Raw genomic sequence first — 23,135 nt, forward strand, 5'->3', positions numbered from 1 at the left:
CGCCGCTGATGGCAGCTATTGTGCGTTGCTCTTCAGTGTTTGTACAGTTTTTGTTTGTTTTTCCTGTTTTTTGTTTTTCAGATAGGATCAGTTTTACCAGGGATGACCTGCAGAACATTCGGCAGAACACACCACAAAATCTTTTACCGGATTTAGATTTTTCAGATGCTTTGCTGGACATTGTAGTTGGCGGAGCCATAGCTCTGGTCAAACGCTACAGGAGGATGCACAGACGGGGGAAGCGAGCCGGCGAGCTTGTGAAGCTTCGACAGCGCGGATTTCGAAAGGCGTTGCCTAGCATCCATCTGGCGAATCTCCGCTCTCTACCCAACAAAACGGATAAACTCCTTCTGCTCTCCCAGACAAACAAGGATTTTTCTAACTCTGCTGCCCTGTGTTTCACGGAAACCTGGCTAAATGGCAACATACCGGACAGCGCGATTCGTCTGACTAATATCACGCTGATCAGAGCAGATCGCGACGCGGAATCAACGGGGAACTCCCGCGGCGGCGAGACGTGCTTTTACATCAATGAGAGGTGGTGTACAGATTTAACTGTGTTAAAGAAGATGTGCTGTTTAGATCTAGAAACGCTCTTCATTAACTGCAAGCCGTTCTACTCACCGCGGGAGTTCTGCTCGTTCATTCTCGTGAGTGTCTACATTCCACCGCAAGCGCACGTGAGCACAGCTTTACAGAAACTCGCTGATATGATCACAGAGAGTGAGCAACAACACCCGGACTCTGTTTTAATCATTCTCGGGGACTTTAATAAAGCAAATCTCTCCCGTGAACTGCCAAAATACAGACAGCACATCACATGTCCCACCAGAGACAGTAATATATTGGATCACTGTTACACAACAATAAAGGACGCATATCACTCTGTTCCACGAGCAGGTTTAGGACTCTCTGATCACTGTTTGGTTCATCTTATTCCATCCTACAGGCAGAAACTTAAATCTGCAAAGCCTGTATTAAGAACTGTTAAAACATGGACTAATGAAACAGAGCGGGACTTACAAGCCTGTTTCTCTCTCACTGATTGGTCTGTTTTTGAAGCCGCTGCCACCGATCTGGACGAGCTCACAGAGACTGTAACATCTTATATCAGTTTCTGTGAGGATATGTGCATTCCTAATAGGACTCATCTAATCTACAACGACAAACCATGGTTCACTGCAAAACTCAGACAGCTCCATCAGGCCAAAGAAGATGCTTACAGAAAGGGGGATAAAGTCTTGTACAAACAGGCCAAATACACACCGGAAAAGGAGATCAGAGTGGCAAAGAGGAATTATTCTGGCAAGCTAAGGAAAAAATTATCTTCCAGTGATCCTGCTTCAGTGTGGAAAGGTATGAAGGATATCACCAGTTACAAGTCACCATCCCCCAGCATTCTGGAGAATCAACAGCTGGCAGACGATTTGAACGAGTTTTATTGTCATTTTGAAAAATCACCCCACACCCGCCCTGAACACCTCTCCACAAAACCATTAACACCTCCAGCAACCCTCCTCTCCCCCACACCTACAATTCAAATCAGCAAAGAAGATGTGTGACAGGTCTTCAGAAAGAACAAAAGAAGGAAAGCACCAGGCCCAGATGGTGTGTCACCAGCCTGTCTGAAATCCTGTGCTGACCAGCTGGCCCCCATCTTCACACAGATCTTCAACAGATCACTGGAGCTGTGCAAAGTCCCCTCATGCTTCAAACGCTCCACCATCTTCCCCGTCCCAAAGAAACCGAAAATTACTGGACTTAATAACTACAGACCTGTGGCTCTAACGTCTGTAGCCATGAACCCATTTGAAAGACTGGTTTTGGCTTATCTGAAGGACATCACTGGTCCCTCACTGGACCCCCTGCAGTTTGCCTACAGAGCAAACAGGTCTGTGGATGATGCAGTCAACATGGGACTGCACTTCATCCTGAAGCATCTGGACAGACCAGGGACTTATGTGAGGATCCTGTTTGTGGACTTCAGCTCCGCTTTTAACACCATCATCACGGAAACCCTTCAGAATAAACTAATCCAGCTCTCCGTCCCCACCTCTGTCTGTCAGTGGATCAACAGCTTCCTGACAGACAGACAGCAGTTAGTAAAGCTTGGTAAATTCACATCCAGCACTCGTACCATAAGCACTGGAGCTCCTCAGGGCTGCGTACTCTCCCCACTGCTCTTCTCCCTCTACACCAACGACTGCACCTCTAAAGACCCCTCTGTCAAGCTCCTGAAGTTTGCAGATGACACCACACTGATCGGCCTGTAACGTAATATTAATATGTAATTTAAAGAAATAGCTTAATTTAGCTCAAAGGGAATCATTTATGATTTTATAGGGATTTGAACAGAATCACTGTTACGGCGATTCACTGAACCAGCCGTATAACAAACTCTGTACTGGATATTAACATCCAAAAATATAGTGAAAACACTATGTAATAGCACAGTAACAAGATCGGCAGATTAAGACATTAACTTGTGAGCAGAAAACACAAGATACTTCTCTTTTCAATATAAATCAGATTTTATTTATATAAACCTAAGACATAAACTAATCTAACACATGAACACAGGCATTCACACATTCACACGTTGCAGAAAGAGAGAAAGTGAGGAAAGGATGAGTTTAAGAGAATGAAAATGTGAAATCCCAAGTTTACAGCATTATGTTCAATTGCATAGACCTGAATAACCATCAATCACTTATTTAACCCTCGCTTTGAGTTTCTCAATGAGGCTAAAATTTATATTAAATACACCAATTCAGTTTGGAGGCGTTACTTGCTTGCTTTGTCTGTGTTACGGGGTTTCCTTTGTGTCGTCGTTGCAGACAGGGGGTTCCCCGAAGTGTCTGATTGGCTGGAAGTTCAATAGTCTTTGAAGTGAGGTCTTGGGCGTTGGCTGAGGATGCGGAGTTGGTCTGGTCGAAGTTTGAAGCGAGTGCAGTCGGAGCTGGACTTTGTAGCAAACTTACATTAGAACACGAAACTCCACGGAAAGAAAAGAAACTAAAGTAAAAGAATAAAAATAAAAGGATGTAACGAGACTAAGTTGTTTTCCTTCTCATTATGGTAGCAGCTGGCACGTGGGCCAGAGCACGCTCAAAGAGCAGCACACGGTGGCAAAAGAGAAAAAGAGAGTAACTAAGAGAGCATTTTTACAAAGAAAAGTCAGAGCGACAAAAGTAAGAGAGACAAGAGAAGGAGGGACAAGAGTTTTTAAACTCGGCTTCTGGACACATCCCCTCTGGTGTCTTGACCAATTAGATAGGCTATGATCTTAGCTAGGGGTGTTCCTTACATCATAAATCAGCTTGTTATCAGTCACATGGTCTGAATTTTACAGGCCCTTGCAAAGTATACTTTTGGACATGATTTCTATAACAAGACTATGATGCATTTGACAAAGAATTGATTGGAAGAAACATTTAAAGCATGAATTTTCAAACTCATACATACTAAACATGAATATGAATCCTTCAGCTATTCAGTAATGATTAAAAAGACATACATAATATTTGATTCAAACATAATATGGGGTTCTGCATAAAAATTTCCTTTTAGGATGATTTTATGTGCATATGAAAAAGAAAGTCTTTGTGTAGTTCTAAGGAGAACGAAGACATGTTCTTTAGACAAAGGAATTTTGGTTTGGTCTGTCTTCTATGTGTGGAGACCTGCCCAAGAGAGTCTGTAGCTCGTGATTTTCTATCACAGGTTTACATGTGACCATCAGTCTTGATTACTTGCAACAAATTTGACAGCCTCTTTCTTGAATTGGAATTATCAGTAAATGTTCTTTTGTCTCAATGTTGAAAGCTGTTTTGTGAAAGAGGCTTGTTGGTTAGGCTTTCTTCGGACAAGCTGGTGCAAGGATCTGGACAGATTTATGACATCCTGTTTCTTGGAGCCTCTCTAAAATCCAGCTCCTCAGGTTTCAATGTTCTGATCCATCTTAAATTCATCTGATTCGGTCTCTGATATCTACAGGCCTCATCCAGGACGGTGATGAGTCTGCTTACAGACAGGAGGTTAAGGAGCTGGCTGTCTGGTGCAGTCTTAACAACCTGGAGCTTAATACGCTCAAAACTGTGGAGATGATCATGGACTTCAGGAGAAACCCCCCTGCTCTCCCCCCCACTCACCATCATGAACAGCACTGTGACTGCAGTGGAGTCATTCAGATTCCTGGGCACCACCATCTCTCAGGACCTGAAGTGGGATATTCACATAGACTCCATTCCAAGGCCCAGCAGAGGTTGTACTTCCTTTGTCAGCTGAGGAAGTTCAACCTGCCACAGGAGCTGCTGAAACAGTTCTACTCCACCATCATTGAATCCATCCTCTGCACTTCTATAACTGTCTGGTTCAGCTCAGCTACCAAATCTGACCTCAGAAGACTACGGAGGGTAGTCCGTACTGCTGAGCGAATCATTGGTACAACCCTCCCCACTCTCCAAGAACTGTACTTATCCAGAGTGAGCAAAAGGGCTGATAAAATCACTCTGGACCCCTCACATCCAGCACACTCCCTCTTTGAACTGTTACCTTCTGGCCGACACTACAGAGCTCTGAGCACCAGAACGACCAGACACAGGAACAGATTCTTCCCTCAGGCAATCCATCTCATGAACACTCAACAATAAACGTGGAACACACAACTATAATACATTATCCATTCACCACACTCACTTATTTTATTTTTTCATTTCTAATTTGCACATACTTGACCTGTACATACATAGTTGTCTATATTATATATTGTGTTTTTGCTGCTTTGTATATTGCCTATTTGGATATTTGTATATTATTCTTTTATTATCTGTGTCCTGTCCTGTTGCTGTCTTTCTGTTGCACTGTGGAGCTTCTGTCACTACAACAAATACCTTGTATGTGTAAACATACTTGGCCAATAAAGCTTATTCTGATTCTGATTCTGATATTCAACCAATAAACATAGGTTTTGGTCTTTTGAACCACCGTTTTGGATTTTTCATTGGAAATTTGAACAAACACAAAGTGAAAGTAAAGTCTGTCATGTGTGCGTGAAAACAAACACAAAACAACACATTTGCATGAGAGAACTCTCTGAAAAAGCACAGAAAAATACACAAAGGAGTACTTTGACATGAAACAAACCAAAAACAAGGATGAAACAGTGGTACATAGCGGATAAAGCACCTGAATTCATGTCTTCCGGTCACTAGGCGATGTCCCGGTAAAATCGATTCCAAGGCAGAGTACAGCCAGCAATAGGTATTAAAGAAAATGGAGTCAGTGTTATATAATAACAAAACACAGTAAAAAAAGTGACTTTTTTTCAGATAAATATATTTTCAATCTGAGTATGAATAACAACAAACACAAACCATGCAGCTAATAGTAAAAACAATTGCACAAATTATTCTGCAACAAAAATACAAACAGTGCAAATGATACACACAACTACACACAAAATGAGTGAGAAATATACAGAGTGCAACAGCAAAAATAGTGAAAATGATCTTTATGAACTATATAATTATTGTTTACATAATATAAATAATATAAATTTATCGATCCACTGGCTGTACTCTGAAACTAATTGCATTGGTTTCTTCTGACGAATCAATGTTGTTAAAATGGGATGACGTAATCACATATACTGTGGAGCCTCTGAATATCCAAATGACACAAATGCGATATCGGAGCGAGAATTTCCGCTTTACAACACTTTTTAAAGCATTCAGATAGGATTAGCGGTTCAAAAGTTATGAAACATTTAGGAACAATAGTTATTTTTAGTGGGTGTCTCGGTCTTTGAGGGTTAATTAAAAACAACTTGTTTGAGATTTATAGGCCTATCCCATGGTTATCAAACTCAGTTCCTGAGGGCCCACAGCCCTGCCGAGTTTAGTTCCAACCCTGCTCCAACACACAAACAATGTCGTTTTCAAATAAGCCTAAATGATTAGATTAGCTGGATCAGATGTGTTTAATTAGGGTTATCTCTAAACTGTGCAGGGCTGTGGCACTTCAGGAACTGAGTTTGAGCCTATCCTATTTTTGCATCCCTCCCACTGTTAAAATGTAACTAAGTAATTTTTACTCTGATGTAGGATATTATAAACCCACATTATTATTTATTATTTATTTTAGCTTTTAGGGAATCACTTCTTAATCAGAATGTCCAACTTATACCAGGTTAACGATACCTTATTAACGACTTGTCCAGCAAGTATTAAAATCAGCACGTTTATCTTTTAACTATTGTATTTATCTAATTCGTGGCCAACTATAAAATAAACCAAATAGTTAACTTTAGTTATCTATTTCCTGAGCGTAGGTAAAACGCGATCTTTGGCAAATAATTATGATCTGCAAAATCACATTGTCACGGTGCACACACGAGGGAGGAACCAGGAACACGCAGACGAGGATAGAAACTCAAATATGTCTTTACTGAGGACATCAAGGCAGGGCAAGACAAGGCAAGGCAGGGTAAGACACAGACATCCAACACCGGGGATAACGAGTAGACCAGACAACACGAAACTCAACAGGCAGGAACTTAAATACACACGCTAATGAGACGAACACGGCTAGACAAGAATTAACTGATGATTACATATGACAAGGACAGGAAACAAACCAAATAAGGGCACAAGAGGCAGGAACACATGACACACACACGACAGTTCCCTGACATAACTCCCCCCTCCCGAAAGGCTCGTCCCGAGCCTTAACAGTTCCATCAGGGAGGGGGGGTGGGCGCTCTGGAGGCCTCTCAGGACAGACACGGACCACAGGACGGGGACCTCCAGAGCGGAACAGACAGACAGGACCCATGGCGGAGCAGGGAGCTCAGGAGGCCATGGCAGGTGGTAACTGTGGCCATGGCATCCTTCTTCGGCCCACCCACTCCACCCAGAGCTCTACTACCCCCCCCCAAAATTTCCATGGGGAATCCAGGGGGTATCAGGAGCCCTCCGGGGCTAGACAGACAAAACAGTACAAGACACGACAGAAACCCTCCAGGGTCAGACAAACACGACAGGACATCCCACAGGAACCAGAAGCCCTCCTGGGCTGGCTAGGAAGCTGAGTCTTCCTTTGGGCATGACGAGGAGTCAGGGGCCCTCACAGGGTCCCTCAGCGACCTCCTCCACTTCTGCGACAGGGGGGGCAAGCGGCTGCGACTGGCCTCCATGGCCACAACTCAAGGAGCCGCCTGCCCCAGACGAGTCTCCATGGACAAGACATGACACGACAAGGTAAGTTTAAAATGTTCCTGTGGGCACAACGAACACAAACACGGCTCTCCTGGCCGTGACATGTGGACTTGATCCACGGAGAGGGTATCGGCAACCGGCAGGCTTGAGTCAGCGGCAATCCGGTGGGCTTGAGTCAGCGGCGGACCGGCGGGCATTGAGTCAGAGGCGGACCGGCGGGCATTGAGTCAGAGGCGGACCGGCGGCGTGCACAGGGGAGCCGCGGACGGCGGCGTGAACAGGGGGAGCCGCCGACGGCGGGTTGGCTTTCCCCGCGGACGGCAGCGTTGATCTCCCGCGAACGGCGGGCTCGGTGAAGCCGCCGACGGTGGGTTGGCTTTCCCCACGGACGGCGGACTTGGGTGAACCGCAGGTAGCGGCGTGATCTCCCGCGAACGGCGGGCTCGGTGTGCCGCGGACGGCGGCGTGAACTCCCGCGAACGGCGGGCTCGGTGTGAGCGGCGAGGTTGGGAGCCGCGGACGGCGGCGGAACATCTCCCGCGATCGGCGGGCTTGGTTGAGCCGCGGACAACGGCGAACTTCTCCCGCGATCGGCAGGCTGGAGGGATCGCGGCCAGCGGACTCGCGGCACTTGCGGTAATCCTGCCGAACTCCCACGCCGACTTGCAGTGGGCTAAGGCGGGATGTCGAGTGGCGACTTCCATGCCGCGAGAGACAGACAAAACAGGAACAAACAAAAGACTTTTCAAAAACTGAAAACAAAACGAGGTGAAGGGGCGCCGCTTACTGTTTTGGTCTGGTCTTCTGTCACGGTGCACACACGAGGGAGGAACCAGGAACACGCAGACGAGGATAGAAACTCAAATATGTCTTTACTGAGGACATCAAGGCAGGGCAAGACAAGGCAAGGCAGGGTAAGACACAGACATCCAACACCGGGGATAACGAGTAGACCAGACAACACGAAACTCAACAGGCAGGAACTTAAATACACACGCTAATGAGACGAACACGGCTAGACAAGAATTAACTGATGATTACATATGACAAGGACAGGAAACAAACCAAATAAGGGCACAAGAGGCAGGAACACATGACACACACACGACAGTTCCCTGACACACATAGCACAGACAAGAGATTTCTTAATAAAATCGAAGTTTATTCACTACTCTAACACAATACTAACTAGACAACACAAAACAGACGATTTAAACACACACATTCGTTGCAATGAGTTGTTTGTATCTGAAGAGAGTCTTAAGTTCTAATGCTCGTTTCAACCTGAGGGAACTCATAGGCACAGAATTATTTTATCTTTACTCTTAACAGATAGATATCACCAGTTTTAGCAGATTCAAGAGAATTGTCTTACTGTCTGTGTTTCAATTGAGTTCAGTTCCTTTCTTTCAGTTGAGTTCAGTCTTTTTCCTCGGGTTCAAAAGATGCTCTACTTCAACTTTGCTCTCAGTTGAATTCAGCTCTTTGTTCAGTTCGAGACGGACCGTGCGCTGATTGGCTGCTTGGTAGGTCGCCGTCACGAAAACACTCTTCAGTGAGTGGATGGCTTCGTTCTGACGTGATGACGCTCTCAGGAAGTCGTTCGGTTCTTGGCTTCAAATGTTAATTTCTCTCAAAGTTGAACTGAGTCTTCGGATGTTAAAGTTTCTCTAAAGTTTCACTTTGATCGCTGTTGCAATGCTCAGCCGTGGTGTTAGTGGCAAGGAGCGCTTTGCAGCGCGTGAGCAAACGAGAGACAAGCGAGGTGAGCTTGAGCTTCTCTTTAAGTTTCCAACTCCAACACACTTTTTAGTTGTGCATCTGGTTTTAACGGGCCGATTTGGGATCCGCCCATGGGCGCCTGATCCAATCGGATTCTTCCTGTGGGGCGTTTGATCCAATCGCAAGTGTTTCTGTGGGGCGGAGCCCCGTCCTGCACAGCTGCGTGTCTTTCTATGCATAAATTGTCCGTTCAGTTATTTAATCACATGAAAACTTATTAACAGCAGATTTCTATTCATATTATGATCATACCTTGCAGAGAAAAGATCATTCTCATTCACCATAATATTATTCATGAGATTAGCTTTCTGATGAAACCAAACACCATGTAACTTTGCATAGCTAAAAAAAAATACATATGAATACCAATGATATTACTCGGTTAAATGCATTGATTAAACAATCCTGAATTCTAAATAATCACATCGAGCATGTGAAAATTAACAACTAGTGATCAGGAATATTATACATTCTGGAAACAGATTACCATAAATTCAAAATAACACAACAAGCTTATAAATGGCACAAACAAAAACATCTTTTAATATATAGGTTGTAAACATATGGTATATAGTGTTTTTGTTTTCGAGTATAATTTCAGTCGCAGAAACTTAGTATAACCTTGTTCCCTTTGAAACTCGTTTCTAAGCAAAGCTGTGGCTCTCTCTTTGTCTGTTTTAGGGAACGCCACAGAAAGGGGCGCATTCCTTTCTTGGGCGAAACGCAAAGTCGTAAAAGTCTTCTTCAGGAATACTTTTCCTAAGTGATTGCAAACTTTAACGGGAAGAGACTAGGGAGTGTTTCTGGTTTTTTTCAAAGTCAACCAAGGGAGTTTTCTCCGTCCAACTTGGTTTATGATAAAAACCAACCAGTCTATTCTCGAGAGACCTCCAGCTGTTACACCTTCATATATATCCCGGGGTTTTTTAGCCCCAGGAGATAAAGATGATCATTCCAGACGGCGCCAGCATGTCTGGAGTTAGGTGTGTGCGTTTAGAAATAAGACCAGTTCTTCTTACACTGAGTACATATTAAATGAGCTACTTTTTACTTTTACTTGAGTAGATTTTAAGACTGGCACTTTTACTTGTACTTAAGTAAAATTTCATTAATGTAATGGTACTTTTACTTGAGTAGAATATATTCGTACTCTTTCCACCTCTGGTTCCAGGTATTCACCTCCTTCGGCCATCATCCTACACACAGGTTACTCTGACTGTTCGCACCAACCAGAGGAGGAGGGGGGGCTGTGTGGCTCGTTACGCTCTTTACTGCTCACAACTGAGTACTGCACTTTCCATTGACGACACGTACACAGCACGAGATGACACTTCAATGCATGGGAGTCGGAAGCAAAATAAATGTGGGTGGGTCCTCCCCCAGAAAAAAATATATGCCATTTTAGTCTGGTGCCTTTTAATTAACAAAGTGTCTTTTTACAACAACATTACAAAAGATGGCTGTTCAATAACATTTCCAGTGGCGTAAATGATAGTGCGGAAAGCATTGGTGTGCCTTGGACATCTATTGCAATCATGATTCGAAGGGGGCCTGAGTTTGATTCAGGCTCCTGCAGTGAGCAGAGGAGACGGTCTGCTTTGACTTGAGCTTGGTCCGGGTCCTGGCTTTGGGATGAGACAGGTAGGATGTCAGGACTGATCCGGTGTTCTTCAGAGGAGTGGCAGACGACCAAGACAGCACTTTTGGGAACTTGAGTGGTTTCGTCAGCAGGTGTTTGTTGGACATTGCTGTGATCTGTGAGCATCAGGTGTTGAGTTAGTGATGCTTGGGTTTTCAGGTAGGATTTCTTGTCCATCTGAAGTTAGGGTGGTCACGGTTCTCTGAGAGTGAGGTGAAGGAGTGCTGTTCTCTGTGGCTTGTTGGGTCAGGTGGTCGCTGCCTTCTCGTCTGGCTGCTAATCAGGCTGAATCTGGTTTCTCTTTCTTTTCCCACTTCCGATCCTCCTCCTTTCGTTGGAAGAACTCTTTAATCAGCTCTTATGAGTCGAAACGGGGTGATGTATTTTGATCTTGTGTGCATTCTGTTTGAGCTCGGTCAGCTTGGAATCTTTGTGAATTATTTAGTTGATTCCTTAGGCTGGTTGCTCCAGGGTGTGTTTGTCGTTTTCCCTTGGAGTTTCCGTTGGATTCCCATGAGCTTTTCCCTCTTGAGTTTCTAAATGAGCTTGGCTGGTTCCACGATCTCTCCCACTGATTCTCATGAGGCCTTGATTGGTCCTTGACATCCAGGTGAGTGTTGTCATCCATGCGGTCCATCCCAGCGGTCATTCCTCTGTTTAGGTCGGGTACCAGCGTAGGAGTCCCGTTCTCTGTTGGATGAGGGTTCATTTCACCCTTTAGGTGGCGGCTTGGCGCTATCTTGATGTTGGGCGCCTTCTAGAGCCCGCCCTTGACTTTGAGTGTTGAATTCAAGAACTGCTGGGGTTTTGGTGCCCTTTTCTGAGGCCATCTATTGTTTGCCGTAGGCTTTATACGCCAAGTCTCGCAACTGCTGAGCATTCATTGTTCATGGACATGCGAGAACGGCAAGATGGTGGTTTACTCCAGGATGGAGGTTTCTTAGGAAAAGAGTTTTGAAGTTCAGGTCACCTTCCATGTCAGGTTTGTTGCGATTTCCAAAGTATGCTTGTCTGAGTCGGCTGTAGTAGGCTTGAGGAGGTTCATGATGTCCTTGTCTTGTCTCCAGGGCAGCCACTAGTCCTTGTTTGGACTCAGGGTCAGCGAACTCTTTAATTGGGGCTTCTCGGAGCAGGTGGTAATCAGTCTTTGTGTGAGCAGGCTGCTGGTCCAGGAAGCTGCGCACTTCAGGGCTGGATGTTGTTCGGAACAAATAGAGTCTATCTTTGTCAGTGACATTGTGTCTCATTACCAGATGGAAATATATATCTTGGAGATAAGCTTGGACATCCTGGCTACCTGGCACACTTGGGGTGAATTTGCCAATGTTCCTGGCGAGCTTGCCAAGGTCTTTGAGGTCCAAGCCATGAGATGATGTGTGGCTGGCTGCAGCAGGTTCTTTTAGCTTTGTCGTGAGGTAAAGTTCTTCATAGGGAACTGGTGAATGTTTCAGCACTACCCCTCCCCCTTTTGATCACGTGTCAGTCCAGGAACAGGGGACCCGGTCCTGCTCGGCAGGGGTGAGGTCGGTGCCTGTCGTGTCCTTGACGGCTCACGGCGCAATTCACAGGCGTGTTTGAGTTCCTCTTTGACACTGTCGGACTCATCTTTGATGTAGTCGAGCTGTCGTGTTAGGTGGCTGATCTCATTTCTTGACTCATTTAGGTGAGTTTCAAGGGCTTTAATTCTGCTGTTCTTGTCTCTGAAGTCACCCTTTGCCTTTTCCAGTAGCTGTTCTGCATACTGTAACTTGACTTGTTCCATTTCTTGGGTAGTAGCTGCTAGGGTCTCTTTTAGCCTGTTGATATCCTCCTCTGCGCCTTGTTCCACCTCATTAGGCCCTTCCAGTCGTTCCTGAGCTTCCAGTTCTACCTGCTCGCTGTGTCGTTGTGCGCGTGTCAGCTCCTGCTGGAAATGTGCAGCGTGCCTGTCACTCAGCTTGAGGGTGGCGATGAGTGTGTGACTTAAGGAGCCGGTAATCTTGGCTAATTCTTTGTGACTGTAGCTTTGACTTGGGTCTTGTCCCATAAGTCATGTTATGTTGTCGTCCAGCTGGTCCTGTGTCTGATGTTTCAGTGTTTCAGCAGCCTTAGGTAGGAGGCTGTCTGTCGCAACACTTAGCCATGTTTCCAGATCCTCCCAGTGGCCAACATGTTCTGTTGTGCGAGACATGTTTTGGCACGGTGAGGGAGATCTAGAACCGAGACTGACACAGACCTTAAAGGGACAGGTAACCCAAATACTGTATGAAAATTCTGTCATTATTTACTCACCCTCAAGTTGTTCCAAACCAACCCTGAATTAATTGCTTACTTCTACTGAACACAAAAGAAGATATCCTGAAGAAGGTTGGCAACCAAACACTTCCGTATTATTATTTTTATTTTTTCATACTATGCATACATACTTTTTTTCTATACTATTTAATGGAATGAGCTGAGACCATCACAATGTTAAAGAAACATCTAAAGGTACACCTTTGCTTTAAGCACTTAACTAATCCACAGCCATATCCAAAGGGACTCACTACACTTTTCTTATTCTAACTCTGTTCTTTTCTGCATTCCCCTGTTTTAGCTTAGATACTAATGTATCTTATATTCTACACTGTGCACAGATATTCTTCTTATGATTAATCTCTTGTGATAATCATTTGCGAGTGGCTTTGGATAAAAGTATTTGTTAAATGAATAAATAAATATGTATAAAATAGAGGACAAGAATATTGATGAGAATAAACTGTATGTCACACATGGCAAAGGTGTGAATATCTGACAAATATTTCTTTGAACTTCTTACTGATCTGGGGTTATGGCTTTATGTTAGTGTTAATGGACTGCAAATGTTTTATTTAGAGTAGGACCAGAAGTCCTGGTTTACAGGGAGGTATAATATGAAAATGTACATTGCAACTGCAAAGATAATTTTGCTGATATACTTTCATTGTAGAACATCGTTCAGTCAAATATCTGCTGGCCATGACACAAACTTAAGGCACTTACTGCTGGTCTCTCGTTATCTTCTCAGTCAAAGCAGTTTCTGAAGTTTGAAATGCCTAAAAAAAAGTGCATTTTCAGAGACAAGCTTAAAGAAATCAGTCCATCACAGTATGTATAGGGCTAAATCTTAGAAAATGTAATATATTTATAGATATAACCAACTTAAAAGCTGCATAATATGCAAAAAGGCCATAGGTCAAATTTGGCCTATAAACACATTTATTTTATAAAAGGAACTGTATAAAAGGCAAAAGAATTAGCATTTTTTAGTACCAAAAATATGGTAGGTAGTATATTTATAGTGTATTCTTAACAAAAAATGGCTCAGAAATGACTCTTAAGGTAATAGAAGTGTTATTGTTATAACAATAATGTATAAAATACAAAAAATTTTATTTTATTTTTTAAATGCTTATTTAGGTAAATTAAAAATGTCCTTTTGTCAATTTTGTAACACACTCTGGGCCCCCTTAAAAATGCACTATATGCTCCATTCATTTTAAAATATGCATAAAATTTCCAACATACAGTAGACATACAAAGAAAAAAAATATTTTCTTTACTTTGTTACTGTTTCATGGGTCAAATAAGACAAGACACAGCATTAAATACTCTTCATCAAAATAATAGACCGGTGGTTCCCAACCATGTTCATTGAGGAGCCCCAACACTGCACATTTTGCATGTCTCCTTCGTCTAATACATCCATTTCAGTTCTTGGAGTCTTTACTATGAGCTCATGGCCTGAATCAGATGTGTTTAAGAAGATATGCAAAATGTGAAGTGTTGAGGTTGGGAACCACAGTGCTAGATCACTACACTACTGCAAAACGTGTGTTTTTAATGAGACTGCCATCTAGTGGGCATTTATATTATGAGTCATTTTGCACTAAAAAAATTATCTTCACAGACACACCTGTTTTGGAATCCGCTGACTTGCTGATAGTTGGCTGATGCTCCTCGGAGTGGAAAAATGGCGGAAACTTCAGTGAGAAATCGGAAAGGATCGGCGGTGAGGCACAACTGCTCCGTGAATGGAAAAGAGAGGATTGAGTGGGGGGATAGTGAAGGGAGTATGGAAGTAGGAAGCGAAGAGGAAAGTCATAAATCTTTAGGAAATGGATGGAAAGAAGTAAGGAGAAATCGGGGAGAAAAACGAAAGAAGAGGAGCGATGTAGAAGAGTCTGATGATAAGAGTAGAGAGAGCATAATATGCATTGATAGGTTTGGAGATCAGATTGGGGTAAGCAAAATTAATCCATTAAAATTGACCAAGATCATAAATAGAGATATAGGAAATATTGAGTTCGCTAAAGTTCTTTCTGATGGAAATTTGCTAGTTGGATGTAATAAAGAAGAACAAGCAAATAAGCCTCTCAAATTAAAAGAGATAGGAGGGATCAAAGTTGTCAGCACAAACAGAGTTGGAGATAAAAGTAAAATTAAGGGGTGAAAAGGGATCATTTTTGGTGTTCCTCTCAATATAGGATTGGAAGAGTTGAAAGATAACTTAAAGGGAGGGATGATAGCAAATGCGCGAAGGATAAAATCAGGTGCAGATGGAAACAGAAGAGACACTGAAACAGTAGTAATAGATTTTCAAGGGAATGGAATTCCTAAAAGAGTAATGTTGGGTGTGATGAGTTATATTGTAAGAGAGTATATACCAGGTCCAGTGAGATGTTTTAGGTGTCAAAGGTTTGGGCATGTTGCTAAAAGGTGTATGAAACAGTGTAGATGTGCTCGCTGTGGAGGAAACCATGAATATGGCAAGTGTGAGGAAGGAGTACAACCAAAGTGTTGCAACTGTGGGGAGGATCATAGTGCAGCATTCAGAGGATGTGAAGTAATGAAAATAGAGATGGACATTCAGAAAAGGAGGGTGGAGAAGAAGATAACTTATGCGGAGGCAGCAAAACAAGTTAAAGGACTAACTAGAGATCAAAGAGGTCAGCCAGGAGTTTCAGATGAAGGAAATAACGAAGTTCCAGGAGAAATTATGATGACTGAAAAGAAAAAAAGAGTAACATTTATTGTAGGAGTTATAAATAGTACAGCTGGGATTGAATCAAAAACACAAAAGACACAGTTAGTTGTTATAGCAGCAATAGGTCATCTTGGAATGAAAGGCTTGACTTGGGAAGAAGTTAGAGATGAACTTCAGATAAGATCAAGTCAAGAAACTTGATTGGACACATAGATGATAACAATATTTCAGTGGAATGCAAGATCTCTGATAGCAAATGGTTACGAGTTCAAGCATTTTATTGAAGAGTTAAGTATTAAACCAGATGTAGTATGTGTTCAAGAAACTTGGATGAAAAGTTGTTTAGATGTTGTTTTAAAAGGGTATAGTATAGTAAGGCACGATAGAGAAGAAGGGAATGGTGGGTGTGCAACATTTATTAGACAAGAAATATCATATAGAATACTGGGAAAAGGAAGGGATCAAGAATATATTGCTGTGGGGATATGGGGTAGAGGTCAGGAGATAGTTATCATAAATTATTATAATCCATGTAAAAAATTGGAGCTAGAGAAGCTAAAGGAAGTACATGGTCAAGATAGTCAAAGAGTGATATGCTGTGGGGATTTTAATGCACATAATACCCTATGGGGAGGAAGTTACATTAATGCCAATGGTCAAGTAGTTGAGGAATTAATAGAGGAAAGGGAGTTGGTATGTTTAAATGATGGGAGGGGGACAAGGATAGATGTTTGTGGGGAAGGGAGTCAGTATTGGACTTAACACTAGTTTCGAGTAATCTGGCCAATAAGTGTAATTGGGAAGTTTGGGGGGAATCTAGCATTGGGAGTGATCACTACCCAATAGTTATAACATTGAATATTGAGATGGAGAGAGCAGTAACTCAAAGAGGAGGAAAATGGATTTGAAAAAGCAAATTGGGATAAATTTGAGGAAATGTGTGAGGAAAAAATGGATGCAATTGATTCAAATGATATTGACATCTTTAACGGAAAAGTGTGTGCAGCAATATTAGAGGCAGCATCAGAATCAATTCCAAAAAGCAAAGGAAATATGACAAGAAAAGCTGTTCCTTGGTGGACAGACCAGTGTAGTAAAGCTGTGAGAGATAGAAACAAGGCTTTTAAACTTCTTAAGAGGACACATAATTATAATAATTTTATTCAAAAAAGCTCAAGCAGTTGTGAGGAAAACTATCGGGCAAGCTAAAAGAGTGTAAAGACCATCGACTCTACCGTGCGACTCCACCGGGCAGGGACTACAAGGGATAGTAGTATCGCTTTTTATTTATTTTTTTCATTTATATGTTTATTATTGAAATGTTGTTGTATGCATGTGTCAATTTTATTTAATTTCTTTATTTTCTTAAATATGTGGGTATATAGTACTTATAGAGTTGTAACTTTTTAGTTTTAGTTACTTTTTCTTATTTGTAAGTCGCTTTGGACAAAAGCGTCTGCTAAATGACAAAAGTAAGTAAAGTAAAAGAGGAAGTTGGCTTGGTTTTTGTAGTGGAATTGGAAGAACAACTCCAGTAGGTGAAGTGTGGAATATGATTAAGATAATGAAAGGTATTAAGAAAGAGTGGGATTATCCAGTGTTGGAGTCAGAAGGAGAAATAGGTGTAACAGATAAAGACAAAGCAGCAATGCTAGTAAAAACATTTGCAAAAATACATGGGTCAGGGAACTTAAGTGAGGAAGGTAAGAGGAGGAGAGAAATAACAAAGAGAAGAAATATGGAAGAATTGGTAAGGAATAGGGGAATGGAAAACCAGCCAATTAACTTCCCACTCAACAGAGGTGAATTGATGAGAGCTATTTGTAATAAAAAAATAAAAAATGTTCATCTCCAGGTAAGGATCAGGTCGGATATATAATGATGAGACATCTTAAGGACAGGGCTCTGGGGAAACTTTTAGAGTTATATAATAGAGTATGGGAGGAAGGAAGACTTCCTAAAGTTTGGAAAGAAGCAATAATAATACCAATAAGAAAGCCAGGAAAAGATCCTTCAAAACCCTCTAAGACCGATAGCTCTGACGTCCAATATTTGTCAAATTATGGAAAGGATTATTACGGAAAGGTTGACTTATTTACTGGAAAAAAAGAGGATTACTATCAAAATATCAAAGTGGTTTTAGAAAAGGAAGAGGAACAATGGATTCTATTATATGTTTAGAAAATGAAATTAGAAAAGCGCAGTTAAATAAAGAGTCAGTAATAGCAGTATTTTTGGATGTCGAGAAGGCTTATGATATGATGTGGAGAGAGGGGCTATTGATAAAATTAAGAATGTTGAATATTGGTGGGAAAATATACAATTGGATAAAAGATTTTTTGGAGAATAGAAGCATCCAGGTAAGAATAGGAAATGAAGTATCGAATGTATTCCAGATAGATAATGGTACTCCTCAAGGGAGTGTAATAAGTCCACTATTGTTTTCCATAATGATCAATGATGTGTTTAATCAAGTAGGACCAAAGGTAGGTAAGTCTCTGTTTGCAGATGATGGAGCTCTCTGGAAGAGAGGAAGGAATATTTTATATATTAATAGGAAGTTACAAGAGACTATTAGGAAAGTGGAAGAATGGGCATATGATTGGGGGTTTAAATTCTCAGTGGAGAAAACTAAAACAGTAATTTTCTCTAGGAAGAGGGTCGTTCCAGAAGTGAGTTTGAAGATGTATGGGGAAACTTTGGAAAGGGTGAATGTATTTAAGTTTTTAGGTATGTATTTTGATGCAAAACTTACTTGGGGTGAACATATAAATAAACTAGTAGAGAAATGCCAGAAGGTGATAAACATCATGAGATGTGTAAGTGGAGTGGAATAGGGGGCAAGTTTTTCTTCATTAAAAATAATTTATATAGCACTGATCCGGTCAGTGTTTGATTATGGTTGTGGGGTTTATGAATCGGTGTCAAAACACCTGTTAGATAAACTAACTAAAATTCAAGCTCAAGCGATGAGACAGTGTTGTGGAGCAGTAAAGACTACACCTATCCCAGCGTTACAAGTCTTGGTAGGAGAGATGCCGTTAGAAATTAGAAGGAAACAATTAATGGTCAATTACTGGGCGAATCTCCAGGGGCATAAAGATGATCATCCTACAAAATTGGTGGTACAGAATTGTTGGGAGCAGAATGAAGGATGTAGAGCAAGCTTTGGGTGGAGTAGTAAAATATATGCAGAATAAATACAAGTAAATAACATCAAGATGAGCCCAACAGTTGTTATTCAGGAAAACGAACCATGGATATATGTAACGCCTCAAGTAGATCTGCATCTGTTAGAGGTTAAAAAAACAGAAAGAGAAGCTGACTTGGCATCTGTGTTTTTAATATATACCAGAAATCAATACCCTCAGCATATACAAGTGTATACAGATGGATCAAAAGATCCAGAACGTCAAATAACTGGGTCTGCTTTTATAATCCAAAACAGTGGCTACCAGGGTATCAATGGAGTAAAGCAAACTTCTAATCATTTGTCAGTTTATACTGTAGAAATGATAGGAATGCTTTTGGCATTGCAGTGGATAGAGGAACACAAACCAGGGAATGTTTTAATTTGTTCTGACTCAGTTGCAGTCTTAAAGAGTTTGATATCTTTTAAATCAAGTCACCAAGATATTCTCTTTAGTATTCTACAAATTCACTCAAGAATTGTTCAAAATAATACATTAGTCAGGTTTATTTGGGTCCTAGCACATATAGGAATAAAGGGAAATGAAGAAGTGGATAAATTAGCAAAGCAAGCATTACATAGAGAAACAATAGAGATACAAGTTCCATTAAGTAAATCAGAGATTAAGGTTTTAATCTGGAATGAAGTGAATAAAGAATGGCAAGTTAAGTGTAACAATGGGGAAAAGGGTAGATTCCTTTATAGTTTAATAAATAATTTTATTCAGAATTTTATTCAGAAATTCCAAAATTCCCTGTGGACACAGTTACTGTATGAGCTGCATTACAGACCACTGGAATCAAGAGGATCAGAAGAGAGTCTACAGCTGCCTTCAGTGCAGACAGACCTTCAGACCAAGACCTGCTTTAGGTAAAAACACCGTGCTGACTGAAGTGCTGGAGGAACTGAAGAAGACTGAACTGCAAAGTGAAGATGTGGTGTGTGACGTCTGTACAGAAATAAAACAAAAAGCTGTGAAGTCCTGTCTGGTGTGTCTGAATTCTTATTGTCAAAATCACCTTGAACAACATCAGAATTTCTTCAAACGAAAGAAACACAATCTAATAGATGCCACTGGACGATTTCAGGAGATGATTTGCCATCAACATGAGAAACTCCTGGAAATTTACTGCCGCACTGACCATCGCTGTATTTGTTTGCTCTGTATGGTGGATGAACATAAAAATCACAGCACTGTATCAACTGCAGCAGAGAGGGCCGAGAAACAGGTACAGACCGAAAGACACTGGTGTGCTGATTCCTTGTGATGCTAAATAACTTATTCCTGACATCATTAAATAAGGATTAAATCATTACTTTTAATTAATTAAAAGATTAACATGTTTAAAAGGCAGTGACAGAGAATTAAAAGCAATTTGCAACTAGAGTTAAAAAGAGGTCCTGAGAACTAGCTCATATTTATCATTGATTTTGATGTGTTTTCGTCATGGTTAAGACTGCAATCCATTCAGTATTTTGAGATAAAAACACAGGCAGGAGTCACTCAAAACATTTAGTTACTTTCAGTTTCTCATATTTCTGTGATTTACTGTTAAATTCTTTTTTATATATATATAGAAACATTTGGGGGTTACACAGAGAAAATACCAGTAGCAAATTAAGGAGAGAGAGAAGAAGCTTTGGGAGCTGAAAGAGGCTGTAGAGATTCACAAGGTGAGTTTTGAGAAGAAGAACTGCTGGTTTTAGACTCTTCAATAAGTCAGTGAATCCCACTGAAGCACAGCAGACTGTGTGAGCAGCAGTAAGAGCTGATTGTAATGTGTGTCCTACAGCGCTCTGCACAGACAGTAGTGGAAGACAGTGAGAGGATCTTTACTGAACACATCAGCTCCATTGAGAAAAGACGCTCTGAGGTCACACAGATGATCAGAGCTCGAGAAAAGACTGTCTTGAGCTGGTTATGAGCTGGTTTAAACTGGTCAGGTGCAACCACGGGACCAGCTTAAAGGTGGGGTATGTATTTTTTCAAAAACACTTTATAAAACTCTGAGTCGGGCAGAGTACCAAAACAAACTTGTAGTCAATCAGCAGTAAGGAGCGTGTCTCATTTTGTGCATAAAATTGTAAAATTTCTCAGTTTAAACATTTGTTATATTCTCTCTGTTCTATTGTGAATAAAATATTGGCTCGTGTTATTTGAAATTATATTAGTTTTCATTTTATTCAAATTTAAAAGGTGTCCCAACATTTCCGGAATTCGGATTGTAAAAATAAAGTCACTACCAAAATAATCACATCACTACTGAAAGTTGTGATAACGTTTAGGTAGCAATGTGATTATGTTGGGTAGTGGCAATATGAAGGTATTTTTCAGTCAAGTCAGTTACCTTCCCTTGCTGCTCAGGAACTTCAGGGTCAGGCACACAGCAGTCTGCATACAGAGGCACAAAACTATTTTATACTCCTCTTATCTCAAGCTGTGTTATGAAATGCTATAGGCCCTCTTACCTTATTTTACAGGTGTCAGACGCAGAGCACATAACGCCTCTTTCTGTCCATCTTTACTTTGAACCATGGAAAAGGAGTATACCATCCTATTTTGGCACAGTCCCTCTTGAGTGCTTTCCATGACATTGGCCATTTTTGAGTTGAGAGTCCTGAATTGAGGCAGTATATTCTCTCCCTTTTGGAAAAAGTAGCTATAAGAAGCGCCTCCCTCCAAGAGAGAGTCTGACTTTTACAGCTGGTACTTTCTAGTGCTGAAAAAGTATGGAGGTCTGCATCTCATTTCAGATTTCAATTGACTAATCTACACTCTGCAGAAGTGCAGTTTCAGTATGCCAACATTGATCATAGTGCAGATTTGGCCAGTGGGGATTCGTCAGGGCCCTCTAGGCCCTCAGAGAGGGCCTAACCTATTGTAAAAACTATTTTTTTAATTTTATTTTAAGTAATTCATAATTTGACAAACATCATCTAAATAAAATTTCTGTAAGAAAAAAAACCTCTCCAAATCTGCCTATTCAGTAAATGCATTAAATGAACAACACACATTTTCTCTATATTAGAATGTTTCCACTTTGCATTTGCGGCTCTGTGATCAATGGGAGAGTAATTTCAAATGACAGAAAAATGTACCAATCATATCTTTCCTCTAAATGGGCAAGCCTTATCACAAAACGTTTGTGACTGTTTAAAAAGTTGCTTTGTTTTTTGTTTTGATAAGTTGCACAAATGGAGATGTTCCCCTAGTGACACATTTCATGAGTTAAGGAAAATTGGAGGAATTTGATTTAACTTTGCAAATACAAAATTGGGAGGACTGAAATTAATTCCCCCCCAAAAAATGGGAGAAGAAAAATATTGTTTGTACCAATTTGTTAAAATAACTCTAAAGTTAAAATAAACACTAAAGATGTCTGTTGTTTTCACAGTGAGATGCATCCACATCGTTCCCATCCTAGAATATGAACGCAGAGATGACTTCATACAGTGTGAGTTACTGGGGAAACAGAAACACACACACACACACAAAAGGATTCTCATAGATAACATAAATATGCTTACAAGACAGGTCCACTTATGTGCACTCATATTTATTGTACTATTCCATTATTTATAATTAAATATCAAATACACTTTAGGGTAACAGGACAATGAGAATTATTAAGTGCTAAAAATTTTACTGTACAGTTGCATGAATTTTTTTTTTTTTGGTTTGTTTGTTTCTACAAAAATAACAATGGTCCAGGAAACGTGCTGCATTAATAATGGAAATTGAGATGTCATGATTCATTATTGCCTATGTTTTGTCCCCATCAGATTTCCATCGTTTCACTCTGGATCCAAACACAGCACATCAGCGCCTCTGTTTGTCTGAGGGAAACACGATGATGACTAACACCAACATAGACCAGCAGTATCCTGATCACCCAGACAGATTTGATAGATATCTTCAGGTGTTGTGTAGTGAGAGTGTGTGTGGACGCTGTTACTGGGAGGTGGAGTGGAGTGGGCTTTGTCTTGTGTCTGTATCAGTGGCATATAAGAGCATAAGCAGGAAGGGGTGGGATGATGGTTGTGGATTTGGATATAATGATCAGTCCTGGAGCTTGGTCTGCTCCCCCTCCAGTTTCTCATTCTGGCACAACAACAAACAAACTAAACTCTCTGTAGTGTGCAGCTCCTCTAGAATAGGAGTGTATGTAGATCACAGTGCAGGAACGCTGTCCTTCTACAGAGTCTCTGACACAATGAACCTCATCCACAGAGTACAGACCGCATTCACTCAGCCTCTGTATCCTGGGTTTAGGTTTATTTTTCCAGATACTTTCAATATAAGATTAAAATCATTATTTGGAT

General features: G+C 41.2%; 1 protein-coding gene across 1 annotated transcript in view; it reads left to right on the forward strand.

The window, feature by feature from the left end:
- The window catches only part of LOC306847024 (tripartite motif-containing protein 16-like), a gene marked incomplete at both ends in the record, with an annotated part of 98,838 nt that overhangs the window by 72,782 nt on the left and 2,921 nt on the right, over nt 1-23,135 (forward strand). The window contains one exon of the mRNA XM_079380759.1: nt 22,596-23,085. Within this exon, the coding sequence (XP_079236885.1) occupies nt 22,596-23,085 (490 nt within the window). The remainder of the gene's footprint in view (nt 1-22,595; nt 23,086-23,135) is intronic.

Source organism: Barbus barbus (assembly GCF_936440315.1).
Source record: "Barbus barbus genome assembly, chromosome: 27".
NCBI classification, from domain to species: domain Eukaryota; kingdom Metazoa; phylum Chordata; class Actinopteri; order Cypriniformes; family Cyprinidae; genus Barbus; species Barbus barbus.